At 46.8% G+C, this 15,984-nt stretch overlaps 1 protein-coding gene across 1 annotated transcript in view; it reads right to left on the bottom strand.

Moving 5' to 3' along the window:
* PLPP4 (phospholipid phosphatase 4) overlaps nucleotides 1–15,984 on the bottom strand; it is a 142,448-nt gene that overhangs the window by 1,348 nt on the left and 125,116 nt on the right. Inside the window, exon 6 of the mRNA XM_006063532.4 lies at nucleotides 4,660–4,830. Coding sequence (XP_006063594.1) covers nucleotides 4,660–4,830 — 171 coding nt within the window. The remainder of the gene's footprint in view (nucleotides 1–4,659; nucleotides 4,831–15,984) is intronic.

Below are 15,984 nucleotides of genomic sequence, written 5' to 3'. Positions count from 1 at the left end.
TCGTGGGCTGCCGTCTATGGGGTCACACAGAGTCGGACATGACTGAAGCGACTTAGCAGCAGCAGAGATTGTTTCTGGCAGCCCAGGGAGGACTGGTGAGAGGTGTGTCCCTCAGCTGTGTGTGTGTTGGGGGGAGGGGGTGAATGGGACTGTGTGAGGAGGGAGCAGGCTCTGCCTGGCTTTTTAGTGTGGTTCAGGTACAGTTAGGTGCAGGGCGCTCGCTACGTTGCTCAGATGACCCCATGGACTGTAGCCCCACCAGGCTCCTCAGTCCATGGGGTTTTCCAGGCAAGAATACTGCAGTGGGTTGCCATTTCCTTCTCCACATAGGCACAGTGCCCTCATCCTCAAACACCCCATCTGCAGAGACCAGAAACTACACCTGAACTCATTGCACATCACAGACCCTTCATGGCCAAGTCAGGAAACCTGGCAAAAGCAGTGGCGCCATCTTGGAATTTTCAGGCTGGTCAAACATGGCGTCTGTGACCGACATGGATGCGTCCCGGCCTCAGGCTGGGTGGGAACAAACGACTGCTTCCTCCTTTGAGACTTGTTTTCTCTGGATTACATTCAGACCTACGTGCCCGTTCTTATGACGAAACACTACCTAAGGCACCCAGGGCTGCTTAAAAGAGCTATGGTTAGAGTATCAGTGTTGGCGTTACTTGCAAGCTGGAGTCACATAAGGAAACACTGGATCCAGACACAAGGATCTGAGGGCAGAAGGAGCTCGTTATGTCCATTCATGGAAAAAACAACACACTCCTGCCACTTCTGGCTCTGACTGTCCACTGACAGGAACCATAAACCCACGAGACTATGAAATGAGGCAGAAGATGGTTCAGGGAGGTGCTCTGTTCTTTCTGTGCATTTTTCTCCATAGATATTCCCCCCAGCATGGGAATTCTACAAGTTTTAATGCTGAAAACACACAGTTAATCACAAAGGTAAGCTTCTTTGTGAAGCGTTGACATCACCCAGGGACTCTAACTTCCAGCTGACCCAAAAGCCAGCATGTCACAGAGACAAGGAGAACTTCAGCCACAGAAAGATTTATAATCCATCCAGTGATTTTATTTGTGAAGAAGCCCTGTTACATGTCTTACTGCCCCTCCAGACCATGGCCTGTGCCCTCCATGTTCCTCACTTAATAAAACAATAGACTTGTGTGGAGTGGAGCTGGGAAGGCAGAGAAGACCAGAAGGATGTTGATAACCATGATAATGAACAGAGCAAAGCATTTGAGATTATGGGTTATTTACTGGATATGAATATGTAATCGAGTAATTGGATATACTTCCACATTAGACACAGTTGCTTAAATCAAAATTGAAATGGAGTCATAAAAATCTCATAATATTAATGTTGTTAACTAAAGTCTATAATGAGAGGTTCTCAGGTTGTGCTGCTGCCTAGGGGTCTCCCCATGAATTTTCATCATGACGGAAGGCCCCCGCCCACCGTCACTGGGCAGCTCAGTCCACCAACAAACAATACCTCGTTAATCTCAGCCAAGCATCCTGCCTCCAACACCCTCCCACACAGCAGCCAAGGGCCTCACTTCTACCTTTTCTCCAAGCTGCAAACCTCTGCAGCTGCCCTGATTACTTCCTTAATAAGTGAGTGTTGAACAAATAAAATTTTCCACTCATTGAACACTGCTGCTCTTAGCGTGTAATAAGGGAAAGAAAGATGGAGCTGAGATGTGGTGTGTGTGTGTGTGCTTAATCACTTCAGTTGTGTCCAATTCTGTCCAATACTATGGACTGTAGCCTAGGAGGCTCTTCTGTCCATGGGATTCTCCAGGCAAGAACACTGGAGTGGGTCACCATGCCCTCCTCCAGAGTATCTTCCCAACCCAGGGATCAAACCTGTGTCTCTTATGTCTCCTGCATTGGCAGGTGGTTGCTTTCCCACTAGCACCACCTGGGAAGCCCGAGAGGTGGTGTAGTTGGGCTCTCTCAACCTCGGCCACAGATGTTTGGGGCTGAGAAGTCTTCCCTGTGGAGGAGGTGCTATCTCATACACTGTACGATGTTGAAGAGCATCCCTGGCCTCCACCCACTAGATGCCAGCAGCCACCACCACTCCCACCATCCCATCTGTGAAGATGTCCCCAGGCATTGCTAAATGTCCCCTAGAGGGTTCAGTTGCTCCCCATTGAGACCACTGGTATAGATAAGGACAGATGACCTCCTAAAGGGGAATTCAGATAAAATGAGCCCAACTCAGGGCCCATTAGAGGATCCAAGGAAAAGCTCACTCTGCTCTTGGCTAACTCCAGGGTACAAGCTGAACAGGTGATGGCACAGCTGAACGAGTAGCTGGGCCACATCTATGACCTGTAACCCACTCAGGCACATTCAGTTTGGGCTGCAGGATGGGTCTACCATGATGCAATTTTGGCTTTCCTCTCCCCGCCCCCAAAGTACAGCCCTACACATCACTGGTCATAAATTCTCTTGCTTTGCTTTCCCATCAGCTCACAGAGCATTAGTATTCTCCCTCTACTGCTCCAAGTTCCCTTCTGTGCCAGTTGGATAGGATGGGCATGAAGCTCCGCTGCCAGCAGGGCTTGGGGGCACCAGCTGCATCAAGTCCAGCATCTCCCCAAAGCCAAGAACTGCAATTCTTCGTCCTTTCATGATGCACCAACCACAGATCAGTAGTAACAAATGAGCATTTAAGACAGGCCAACCTCTCTTCCTTGGTTTTCAGGACAAGATCACTACACAAAGGTTCTTACTATCTTCGAAGATGAAGCCAAAATATCAACTCTGAAATCCTTCATCTTTTCTCAGATCCAATGTGGAGGAATAAAAGTGGAAACCAGGGATTCAGAGCTTACAAATGTGCCAAAAGTATGTCCACCTCAAAATCAGTGGCTTGGGAGACACAACACATCCTTCTTTAGAAATGATGCACTAAGCAACTTCAATATTGATTCACAGTTGTGCAACATGCTTTCATTTACAAGGTACACTCAGATCCATTATTTCATTTAGTCTATGAAATGGCTCTGGGAAATGTTGAGGGATTATTGGTCCCATGTTCAAAAGAAGAAACTACAGTTTACAAGGGATAAATGAGAAGCAGTTCATGAAATGCCATCCAGCCCGTAACAGTCCTCATGGGGAAATGCTCTAATCATATGTGCCACCATGATTCTGGTGGAAAATATTTCTAGTTCCAAGGATGTGATGGGTCTGCCCTTGCTCTGTTGGCTCAGTGATTCTCTTCCTGCCCCTGCCCCATTGTGTGGGATCATTATCCATAACTTCATCCAAGTCACTGATAAAAGCAGAGAACAGGGGAAGGCTCAGGGTGTAGCCCGATGGGCCTCTACTGATCACCCCCATTAGCAGGGCCTCAAACTTCCTTGATGCCTCGCACCTGTCTAGACCATGAATTAGCCTCCTTTTCTCCCAGACCCTTCACCCCCAGGTTGAAGCTGCTGCTGGAAGCTCATGACACCCAGTGTGTGAGTTTCAGGAGGGTATAAAGTGGAGCTGAAGCCAGAGAAGGAGCAGAAGGCCCCTGGAGAAGATGGGGCTAAGTCACCTCCAACCAGGAGCTCCCCTCACCTCTGACCTCAACTTCTGCCTCACTACCACTGGGACAAACACCTGGGAAGAGGTGAGAAGAGGGTGGTCAGAAAAGGGGGCAGAAGGGAATGAGCCCGGGGGATGGCAGGAGGACAGGAAAGGAAGAGGAAGGGCTGGCCACAGACAGATCGTGGAAGGCCATTCATCCAGGGAAGCCGGATTAGGATTAGGCACATTTCATGCACTGTGTTTGCTGAAAGCTGACCCAGTGGAACTCTCCATGGTGCTTCTCAGACTTCATCAGAATTAATGGACTGCTTTGCTAACAATGCACACTTCTGGCGGTCACTCCGAACCCACCCTCAAGAGTCCAATTCCTAGGTTGGAGTGGCCTGATCAAGGTGATCTGAATATTGGATTCTGGGAAACACAGCCCTAAGCCCTGCGCTCCTGGAGGGCACGCCTTCTATGGACACTGCCTCTGTCTCTGCTCCCTTTCTTGCCGTGGCAGATGCTGCTGTGGTTTAGGCAGCTGAGAGCTGCAGCTGATCTGCAGAGGGGGATGGCATGGTTTTGCTTTATTCCAAGAACAAGCCCCTCACTTGTCCTGTGTTATTCTGACTTGGCACAGATACCCCAGGGCTGAAACATATAGGTGAGCTTCACCCAGCCCTGCAGTGGCTGCTGGCATCCATCCCTGGGCTGGAAACCTCTTCTGGAAGAGCATCACTGGTGAGAAGCATGCCTTTACAGGGTGAATGCGATAGGAACCAACCACCACTTGGCACCAAGTCTGAGAACAGAGGCAAGGGATCCAGCAGGGAAGTCACATCTGAGTCTGTGACTGAGGTCCTGCCTTCCTGGTAAGACTCGAGCTGCCTAGTTGAGCATGAAGGAATGGGAGGAGCTCTGATTCTGTTCCCAGCAAGGCCAGAGCTCATCTGAACAGGTGCATCTTCTTTAAAACTGTGTCTGCTCTGTCATTTCAGCGAACTCTAGTTTCTCACAGCAGGCACTTACTTCTCCCCCTGGTAGGTGCAAGTACCCCCCCATCCCTGCACGAGAGCGGCAGACGGCATGTGGACCGGGCGGGCCCGGGGCAGGGACTCACCTTGCCAGTGATGCTTGTAGTCACACATGCGGGACAGGGCGATCATCATGGCGCAGTACAGGGGCAGGATGGCAGCACAGAGCCGCCAGCTCTTCCCCCGCCCACTCTCGGTGAAGCAGTGCAGCTTGCCAGCCAAGTAGAATGTTGTGAAGCCAAGGCCTGAAAAGGCAACTGCCAAAGACAAACAGCGGGTGTTACCCTAGCAGGCGGGAAGCGGCAGGGACACAGGGCACCCTGAGCATCCTGGCTGCCATCTTGCAACACCCCCAGGGTTAAGACCATGTTGGCGCCAGACACCATCTTGACAATCTGTGCTCTTGCTAGAACCACGCTGGTATGAAGCTTTCAACAATGAGAACAGCCTTTCAGGCTTGCATGCGATCACAATCTACTCCATCTCATTCATTCAACAATGATTTGAGGGGTAGCTACTGTGTGCTAGACAGGCATTGTTCAAGGTGGGGGAAATTAAAACTTGATTCAGAGGCTGTCTCTGCTCTCAAAGGGCTCATGGACTGGTTGAGGGTCACGGTTGTGCAAACAGAGTTTTAATACTGTGTTTGGAGTTCTATATGAATAAAAGTGCCTGCAGAACAAATGACTGATGACCGCTTAGCTTTGAAAAGTGAGGGAAAGAAAGGGAGTTTTAGCTCAGGAAGATGGGACCAGCGAATGCTATGAAAAGTGGGTTTGACAGAGAAGCCAGTGGTGACAGATTTCTTCTCTTCTCTCAGACATTATGGTCACTAGTTTTTAGAACTGCAAACGCAACTCATAGCTTCATTGGGTCAATTGTCTAAAGTGTGGAGTCAGGTGGAGTAGGTAAGCTCTGAGCTTTTCATCTAGTCAGGTTTAATACACAGTTGAAGTCAGTGAGATTTAAGGTGAGTCTTCTGTGGACTTAAAACAACAGTGCTCAACCCCGGGCTACACTCGGAAATCACCTTTAAAACCTGCTGCTGCTGCTGCTGCTGCTAAGTCGCTTCAGTCATGTCCGACTCTGTGCGACCCCATAGACAGCAGCCCACCAGGCTCCCCCGTCCCTGGGATTCTCCAGGCAGGAACACTGGAGTGGGGTGCCATTTCCTTCTCCAGTGCATGAAAGTGAAAAGTGAAAGTGAAGTCACTCAGTCGTGTCTGACTCCTAGCGACGCCATGGACTGCAGCCCACCAGGCTCCTCCATCCATGGGATTTTCCAGGCAAGAGCACTGCAGTGGGTCGCCAGTGCCGTCTTCACTTTAAAACCTGGGAAGTTTTCAAAAATACTGGTAGTCAGACCTCATTATCAAACCTTCTATTTGCACCAGTCTGGAGTGAACCCTAATGGTGCACACACACACACACGTGTGTGTGTGTGTGTGTGTGTATACTCCTCAGGTGATTGTAATGGCAGCCAGGAGTGAGTTTAGATGCTTCTTTTGAGGGAAGGGGCTACAGCTCCCACCTCTTCAGGACACTAGCCTACTCAAAACTCTCCTCTTGATCAGAAAATACTCCTGAGGGGCCGGGCTCCTAGGCAACCAGCCTACACAGTGATTTGATAGAGTTGGTAGAATGGGGCTAAAGCTAGGGCATCAAGGACTTTAACAGACTGTCTGAAGCCTGAGCAGCAGCCTCGGCACCAGTGAGTTAGTCGCAAATACAGAACCTCAGACCTGCCCCAGACGTACTAAGTTAGAATCCCCTTTCACAAGATCCACAAGTGAGCTGTGTGCACCCTGAAGTCTGAGAAGGCCTGGCCTATAGAACATTCATCCTCTTGATACGATGTGTCTGAGAGTCCATCTTCAGGAAATAATAAAAAACCATTGGGATATCTAGAAGATATTCTTCTTAAAATTATTATGTAATTATGGATAAAAAAATAAAGATAAAGAACTAGACTATTCCCACTCAATGAATTATGATGCAGCCATGGAAAATATTCTGACTATGTGAAGGAGAGCACACCAGTCCATCCTAAAGGAAATCAATTCTGAATGTTTATTGGAAGGACCGATGCTAAAGCTAAAGCTCCAATACTTTGGCCACCTGATGTGAAGAGTCAACTCACTGGAAAAGACACTGACAGTGAGAAAGATTGAAGGCAGAAGGAGAAGGGGATGACAGAGGATGAGACGGTTGGATAGCATCACCGACTTAATGGACATGAATTTGAGCAAATTCTGGAAGATGGTGAAGGATAGGGAAGCCTGGTGGGCTGCAGTCCATGGGGTCGCAAAGAGTCGGAAATGACTGAGCAACCGAACAACAGCAAATGTAGCACTACAGACAACACTTAGGATACAATGTTAAGTGAAAAAGGCAGGACTCTAAGTTGTAAGTTCATTAGTATCATGGTTATACTACATAAATATGAATAACCTGCAGTTTTAATGAATTATCTCTGATAATAATGTGTCTTCTTAAATAGGGTTCCCCAAGTATGAACAAAAGCTTATGCCAAAGCAGAACATTTTCAACAATCAAATTAAACAAGGTAACAGAGGATTGCTTGGCTTTGTTTTTTATTCGTAAAACAATATTAAGCCAGGTTTATCTCAGGAATAAAAATGAAGCACTTAAATATTTTTGAATAATGATTTGTACTCAAACAGTAAAGCAGTGCCAACATACATTGAATATTCTGTTTAAAGTAAAACTCTGTGCAAAACTGCATTGCCCAGGCCAGTTCTACATTGTTTGCTATGATGAAGGGTATTATTAATAGATGGTTTATAGCGTGTTCCAAAGCGGCCCCATTTGGCCACCTTCCTAGCAAGTGCAACGGGCTCTCAATTCCCCATCCTCATCCATTTTGCTCTGTTTCTTCTCTTCATTCACACTCTGCCCTGAGGCATCAGAGTGGGCAGCAGAGGCTGGGCACTTGGCTCCGGTGGGTACTGGCCTCATTCTGAGCTCTTAAGGGAGGAATAATAGACTTTGTTCAAATCTGACAGCCTAGCAGTATACCCACCTAACTACTGCTGCTCCATTTATATAAGGATCTTGAGCATCCATGGATTTTGGTGTCCGCAGGGGCCCTGCAACCAATTCCTGAAGGATACTGAGGGATGACTGTACATTGAATGTGATGAGCATCAAAGATCTGCCCTGAGGCTTTGCAGGGTTATGGATGGAAGTTTTCAAGATTTGAATCAGAAGAGAGGCAGTCTTGGGTGTTGCCAAGTTGTCAATATTAAAAACAAGGTCAATGAGTATAGGGTGGATGTTGAGCAGGAATTTGTATGTGTCCCCATAAACAATGATTTGGAGACTTTAGGATAGATGAGTCCAGACTCAACAGCCTCTGGAAAGATTCACAAGATGGACAAGAGAAGGGGCTGCTAAACACCCACCAAGGTCAAGTCCTATGGCATGTGGTCCAAGGCCAGACCCTTGACCTCCACCAGGTCACCTCCCTGACCCCAGAAACTCAAGTTTGGCGAGCTCCAACAGTGGGGGCCGTGGCTTAAAGAAGAGCAGGCAAAGCACATCCTCTCTCTCACAGTGGGGCCCATGCTGCAGGTCCTCCGAAATGGAGAGTTATCTGCTTCTTGGAAAGGAAGTGAAGTGAAGTGAAAGTCGCTCAGTCGTGTCTGACTCTGCGACCCATGGACTATATAGTCCATGGAATTCTCTAGGCCAGAATACTGGAGTAGGTAGCCTTTCCCTCCTCCAGAGGATCTTTCCAACCCAGGGATCAAACCCAGGTGTCCTGCACTGCAGGCGGATTCTTTATCAGCTGAGCCACAAGGGAAACCCTCTTAGAAAAGAAAGAGGGGTTCAAAGGAATTTTAAAGGCTGAGTTCAACAGCCTAGATCCTGCAGGCATCCCGCAGCAGCTGATCTCCTTCGACACATCCTATTGGTCCTCCGGGCAGCATGTCTAAAGCAGCACGGTGTGTCCTCACTTGTCTAGCTGACACAACAGACTCTGAGTCCATGTTAAACCTTATGCTTGTCTCTTTCTCACTGATATTCCTACAGTTATTGAACTGGCATGTGCTCCTTTGACAAAGGGCTTCTGATGCACCTCCTTCTGGCCCAGCCATGGGCAGCTCAGGTGCTTTGCCCAAACACCTGTTTTCCCAAATACCAACTGAATGAGATTTAGGCTCTATCAAACTATACTGAACGCATAGGATTCCACAGTTTTCTGCCCCCTCCTCCTTTGAGGCTGGCAGTTTGGGACCAAGATGCTCCCGTGAGCCTTTCAGCTCTGAGATCCTGGGACTTACCAAGGCTTTGATTCAAGTTCAACTGGGAGAAAAAGAAGGCAGAAAGGTTTTTAAAGAAATGCTTTCCAACTCGAGCCAAACAACACCTTCTTCTCTTCTCAAAGAAACGGGCATGTGAGACACTGAAGGGCCACAGAAGCTGGTATGCGCGTGAGGAGCAGGGAGATGACATTTGTTCCAAGGGTCTGCCTTCCCCCTGAAACGTGGTCCCTGCTTCCAGCATGATTAGGAGATAAAACCGAGCATTCAAAGATGCAGCAGAGCACCAGACATTTTGGAAGATGGAGATGATAAAGTATGATAAATGCCTTCATATTTTGTTAACATTATTAGCAACAGAAATACGATTACAACAATGGTATGAGAGAAAGCTGAGAGTCGACCTCTCCTGGGGGCTCAGAACGTGTTTATTTGCTCTCCAGAGTTTAGAACACACACACACACACACAAGCACTCACATGGATCAAGGGAAGAGCATATGCCCTTTGTTTTCAAAGTCTGTAGCACGTTTTCTTGGCAGGAAGCAGCTGATTGTAAATATTTCTCTGTTGAACTGGCTATGAGAAGTAAAAATACTCTTGAAGCCTCTAAACTAGGAAGCAGATGAAGGAGGGTGGCTTCCCCACCTGTTTCTGGCACTTTTGGGGCTCACTTGGCTGTCATCAATGTGAGTAGATAAGCAAAACCTCACAATACAAGTTGCTGGTCCAGGTGGTGATGCTAGGCATGTGGCCTGAACAGGGCTATCTGCCTGCCTGGTGATTCTGAAAGGGAGTTAATGACTCATCTCTGACTACACAGATGAATTGTCATAGGTTTACAACATTCCCTTTGCAAGAAAGGTCTATTTACTGAGTCACCTTAGGTGGCAACCCACTCCAGTATCCTTGTCTGAAGAATCCCATGGACAGAGGAGCTTGGCGGACTACAGTCCAGGGGGTGGCAAAGAGTTGGACTGAGCTACTAACACATACACACTTAGGTGAAATAAAGTCATTTTGCCTTTTCTCCCCAGCTGACTTTAAACCAAGTGAAAGAGGTTTGGACCCCAACGACTGCAAGAAATGAGAAAACTGGCTCCAAAGAAAAGGCTTTAAAAACAAATGAGATAAGAATCAGGGGGACAGGCTCAGCTTTTGGGGTTGTACTTTTTACCCTAATTATAATGAATTTCCCCAAACTGATTATAGCTGACACCACAAATGGAATTGTGTTCTAATGAGGTCATCTGTACAAATTTTTCACGTGATGCTCAAAGAGTAAGTATTTTCTTCTCCAAGAGGGAGACAGGCGATACTGGGTAGTGGAATACATTTTTTTTCAATTAATTTATTTATTTTTGGCTGAACTGTGTCTTCATTCTGCACGCGGGTTTTCTCCAGTTGTGGTGAGTGGGGGCTACTCTCTAGTTGCGACGCTCTGGCTTCTCATTGAGGCGGCTTCTCTTGCTGTGGAGCACAGGCTCTAGAATGCGGGGGCTTCCATAGTTGTGGCTCACAGGCTTAGTTGCCCTGTAGCATGTGGGATTTTCCTGGACCAGGGATCGAACCCATGTCCCCTGCATCGGCAAGTGGATTCTTAACCACTGGACCACCAGGGAAGTCTCTGCATAAATTTTAATGTTGAAGGGTGTTTTGAGGAGTTTGCCAGTACATCTCCACAAGACCATCCAAAACCAAGGATGCAGAACACGCATGCCTGGTCAGCCCCTGCAGACTCCTAACAAGCTGTGGGGTGCTGTTGGGAGCATGGGGTACAGGTTCCCATTCTGGTTCTGCCATTAACTGAATGCATGATCCTAGGCAAGTCTCTTTCCCACTCTGGGCCTCAGTTTGCTCTGTAAAATAAGAGGCTGATCCACAAGGGGCTACCACATCGTGCCCAGGGGAGCCAGGTAGATAGGGAGCATGAGTTAAGTAGTTGGATGTTGAGTCAACATTTTTGCAACAGAAAGCCCTCTTGGTCTGTCTTCTATTACTCTTCTATTGCTAGACACTCAGATCCAAGAGATACTTTTGGAAAAAAATTCAATGGTTCATTTGTGGTGATAAATGGCAACTAATACCTGGCCTCGCCATTGGGAGACATTTGAGAGTGGTGAGGACCGGGGAAAACGGGAACATTCGCCTATTTAAAGATGCAGCACCTTCCCTCTGTTCAAGCTGGTGTCTGCCACGTGGGCTCAGTGTTCCCAGAAGTTTTGATATTCTAACAGAAGAGGGAAACCCTGATATTTATGAGAAGTGTCTCCATTTAAATGTGAACAATTCATCAAAAATGAATACAGTACAGACCACATGAAACTCATCTGTGTACTAACAGGGTTGGGTCAGTGGGCTGCCAACTTGAGAACACTGAAATTCTGCTTCCAATGCCAGTGGTCCACTGTCTAAATGATCCCCTAAGTCTGTGCTAAATGTGATAGACATCAATTTATCCCTTCTCTCTACACTAGAGCAAAGAAGCCCTTGAAAAGCTTTAGAGTTGGTGTTGCTTAAACCAATAGCAACAACAAATTAAGTGACACAGGAGATTCAGGGATTGAATACTCAATTCAACAGGAGGGAGTACTGTGTGCTGTTGAGAAAAGCAGACCTTTCAGGACTCAGCTCTGCCACCTTCTCCCGTGTGAGCTCATTTCTGGGGGCCTCAGTTTCCTCATCTGTACAATGGGGTTAGTAGCACTCGACTCACAAAGCCATCTTGAGGATGAGCTCACAAAGAGTTGTAACAGGCTTAGCTCGGTGCTGAGTGACTGCTCTCCTAACTCTGCCAGCTCTGCAGCTGCTGTTGAGTTCTGCCTGGTTCTAGAAAGTTTCATCCTCAAAGAAAAGCCTTCCTAAGCTCTACTCTTGCAATCTGCAGCTCCTCAGTTATATAACTGCATGCTTGCTTACAGAGATTTCTGGAGCTGGGTTCCTAGCCTCTTAGCATTTTTTAGCCCCTGTGGCTCTCAGCAGATGTAAAATGATCTCAGCTGGTAAAATGAACAAACTTACAGACCCAGTGAGAAGAGCCAGCAGAGATACTGTTCCCCACTCCACTCGGGAGATGGCTGAAGCTCTCCGATGAGAGGGTCAGACAGCCAGGAGGCCATTCTAATGGCACATGACCCGCCATGTAGCTTGTCTCCTATGATTCCGAGTTTCACCGTGTTGACACCTACTTTTACATCCCTTTGGCCCCAAATTTCTTAAAATAGTTTCTCATTCATAGTTTCTTAATTCATAGTTCATTCTAGCTAAGATGCTTGCTCTGTTTTCTTTATATGACAAGCTAGATTTATTAACATTCTAAGTTAATAAGAGATTTCACTTTCAAAAAAAGGATGAGAGAAGATTGCTACAAATCTTAGACTGTGGATCCACAGGGCATCTATTGCCTAAACCATTCAACTGAACAGGAAAGACAGTTATTTATTCCTAATGAAATGACTGACAGAAGATCATTAGCCTCTGATGTAGCTATCAAACCAGAATCATAATTTCAAGGGGAGATTTTGATAAAAATTATAGAACAGACTCAGTACCACAGTTATTTTTTTTTCAATCTCTCCTTTCTAATCCAGCAGTAAAGAGATTGTTTCACTATGATGTAGGAGACGTGTCTATCTTTGCTGGAATGAAGATAATTCTCAAAATCTGGGAAATTTTCTAAATATCACACCAATGATACCTCTTAATTCAATTACAAAGAAGTTGTAATAAAATTTCTTTCATTACAATTGACATAATCCAAGGGTGTTGGGGAGGCGGGGTTAAAAGTATTCATCCATGCAGTAAAGTTGCCTGTGATTCCGGGAACAGTCAGAATGCCCAACGACCTCTGGTAGAATTCCTTACTCCAGTACCATCAGTCATAAGAGTTAATAAGAATCGCTCTGCTGGTGAGGAACTGAAAGCCATCTGCTGAGACAAAGGAGACTGGATGGGTCCTAAGCACCTTGGGGAAGGCAGGCAGAGTTTGAGGCTGTTGAAGCCAAAATCATTCAACCACCTGATCCACAGGAATGGCAACAACCATTTTAACCCACTGGAGGGGACCAGGTAACCAAGAAGACCCAGTGGCTGCAACACCAGAGATGTCAAATGAATTGAGAGCCTACAGCAAGGCAAGGGTGGCATGGGGACTGAGCACAGGTGAGAATGCTCTTGTGCACAGCTGGATGGATCCATGCAGGCATACGGACCCCCTGCCACCAACCTCCCACCTGTGTGACCTAGGGTGAGGTGCTTAACTTCCAGAGCTCAGGCTTGTCGTCTCTAAAATGGATGAGCCAACAGTTGTCCACACAGCCACCGAAAGCACTGATGATAGAGTGTCCAGGGCACACTGGACAAAGTGTGCAGCACTCCTCAAGCCCTAAGTTAAAATCTGATCTCTTTCCCCTCCATCTGCTTCTTCTATTTATGCTCTTCCTCAAAATCATGCTGCATCCCTGCAGTGAACCTGAGAACGTGGAAGAGGAAATAAAGCAAATGCGCATGGAAAGCTAAAAGGATGTGAGTTCCGGGTTGGCTCCATGACCACGCCACCAAGATGGTGTCTGTGTCTGTTGCCATTCTATGCCCCACATAAAAAACTGGTGCTCGAGATGAGTGAATGAATAAATTAGTGACAGGAAGGATAATGTGAAAACTGGACCAGATGGTGTGTACTCTTGGGGGCTCCAAGGAAACAGTGATGAGCCTCCCTTTTCTGCCCAACACTCTTCTCCTCCTCCCTGCAAGGCTTGGTTTACATGACACTGCCTCAGAGGTTTTCCCCAGCTCCCCAGCAGGTGTAATGGGCTCTGATTGCCTTCCGCACCTGCCTTCATAACACTTAACACCACTCCTCTCATGTATGCAACTGTCCAGCATCTCTCTCCCTTCCACTAGATTCTCAGCCTGCACTTACTAGGGGCCCCACCAACATACATACTGAATGAATGGCTGAAGACCTGATAACCAGAAAAGGTTTCACAAAAGAAGACAGGGATGTACCCAGGGGAGGAGAAGGGCTAGAGTCAGGCTTGAACTGTACCGGGTCAGGATAACGTGTGGGAGGAAGGTGAGCTGGGCCTCCATTGAATTCTTCCTTATCACACCCCACCCTCCAGACATTCACAGAGAGTGTGTGTGTGTCTTTTAAATACACTCACACACACGTATACACATACTTCCCTGCCCTCCTCCTACAAGAATGACCCCAGAGTTCTCCTGGAACCTTCATAGCAGGGGTTCCTCTGTTTTTCAGAGACTGGCAGCCACCTCCAAGATATCTGGGCTAGTTTCTGAGGAACAATGTAAAAAATTCTACAAAAAGAAGCCATGAAATTCTAGGAGTCTGAAGGATGGGTGGATGGAGTAGCAATTTCAGTGAATGAGAAAAGAAGGAAAGCGGAAACTGTCTACTCGAGCAGGTACCAGGAGTGTTCTATCAGAAGGAGGACAAGACCATCAGGCACGGAGAGCCCCCCTCTGTCAGACTCTGCACTAGACGCTTCCGTAACTTGTCTTCACTGCATGCCCAGAAAAACACAATGACATAGCTACTGGGCCATTACATGGATGAGAAATGGAGGCTCAGGTCAAATTACCTACTGAAGGTTAATGCAGTCCTTAAGAAACTGTGAATTAAGTAACTAGCCTCCTATTTAAATAAATTAATTTGCAAAAAAAAAAAAATAAGAAAAAAAAAGAAACTGTGAATTATTTCTAAACAGAGGGGAAAAAAAATCACATGTTTTCTTGGCACGGTTGTACTTCCAGCACTTCCAGCTGCCTATTTGTTTTACACTCCCTGTAGGCGTGTGACGACCAGGGTCACTGTTCAAGCCTTAGAACCCAGCACACTGCCTGGGAGGAGAAGTCAGCGACACATGGTGACTGAATGAATATATAAATGGCAGAGACAATTTAGTCCTTCCACAAACATAACTTCACTCGAACAAGTACTCTGGCAAGAGGCCAACCTCCTTAGAGAAAGACATGCATGGCCATGAAAGGTCGTGTGCTCCACCCACTGTTTGAGGCAGCGTGATTCTGCAGCTACCTGAGCCAGAAGATGATTTCCACCTCATGATGGAAAGAATCGCACCGCCTTGTTTGAGAATGAGCAATGGGGAAATGGAACTGGAAAGCTCGTAATTAGTCTGAAAGCAAACGTCAGAGGCAGGAAGTGCAAACAGAGAAAAGCAGACTGTAAACTCCTTGCATAACCTCAGTTTGCATCCTCAAAGACGATTTTGCTCTGGAAAAAAAAAAAAGAATCAACTCAGACACAATGCACAAAAAGGGCAGAGGAAACACGAGGGGTGGGGAAGAAACTGACTCTGGGAGAAGAAGGCGGCGGTCCTTCTGTCAAGCCCCAGAGGTACCAATCCTGGGGAGGGAAGAAGCTCAGCAGAGGAGGATTAAGGATTTCTAAGTGACAGAAGTCACTTTGTCTCTCCCCCATCCACCCCCTACAGCTTGATGAAAAATTCTTATTAGGAATCATAAATGTTACTCCTCGCCCCAGAGAGAGCTAAGTAAGAACAGGCACCAAGATGGGATGTGGTTTTGCATATCACATTCTCCTAATCTACCGAAGGTCTAAATTCCCAGGACAACTTTTGGTTTTTTCAGTCTTGATTATACACCACAATGACCTGAAACATGAATATGAGAATAAACCTTCAAAAGGGAGAGATTACCTTTGTCCATAACACTATTAGAGGAGCCAATAAAAGCTTGGGCAGGATTCAGATAAAGATAACATTTTAATAGAAAATCATTTTATTTTACCTCTGATGGATGGCCTTAGCAGAACATAAATTTGTTGGCGAGATTTGAATAGTAATGTACACATTTGAAAAACAACTAAAAAGAAACAACTAAAGGTAGTCATTAACTGGCCCAAGGTACTCATCTGATGGACTTCTCAGGTGGTGCTAGTGGTATAGAACGCACTTGCCAGTACAGGCGACATAAGAGACCTGGGTTCAGTCCCTGGGTTGGGAAGATCCCCTGGAGGAGGGCACGGCAACCCACTCCAATATTCTTGCCTGGGAAATCTCCATGGACAGAGGAGCCTCGTGGGCTACTGTTCATAAGGTCGCAAAGAGTTGGACACGACTGA

Source organism: Bubalus bubalis, chromosome 23, assembly GCF_019923935.1.
Source record: "Bubalus bubalis isolate 160015118507 breed Murrah chromosome 23, NDDB_SH_1, whole genome shotgun sequence".
In the NCBI taxonomy this organism is placed as follows: Eukaryota; Metazoa; Chordata; class Mammalia; order Artiodactyla; family Bovidae; genus Bubalus; species Bubalus bubalis.
This window is presented reverse-complemented; position numbering and strand designations above follow the sequence as displayed.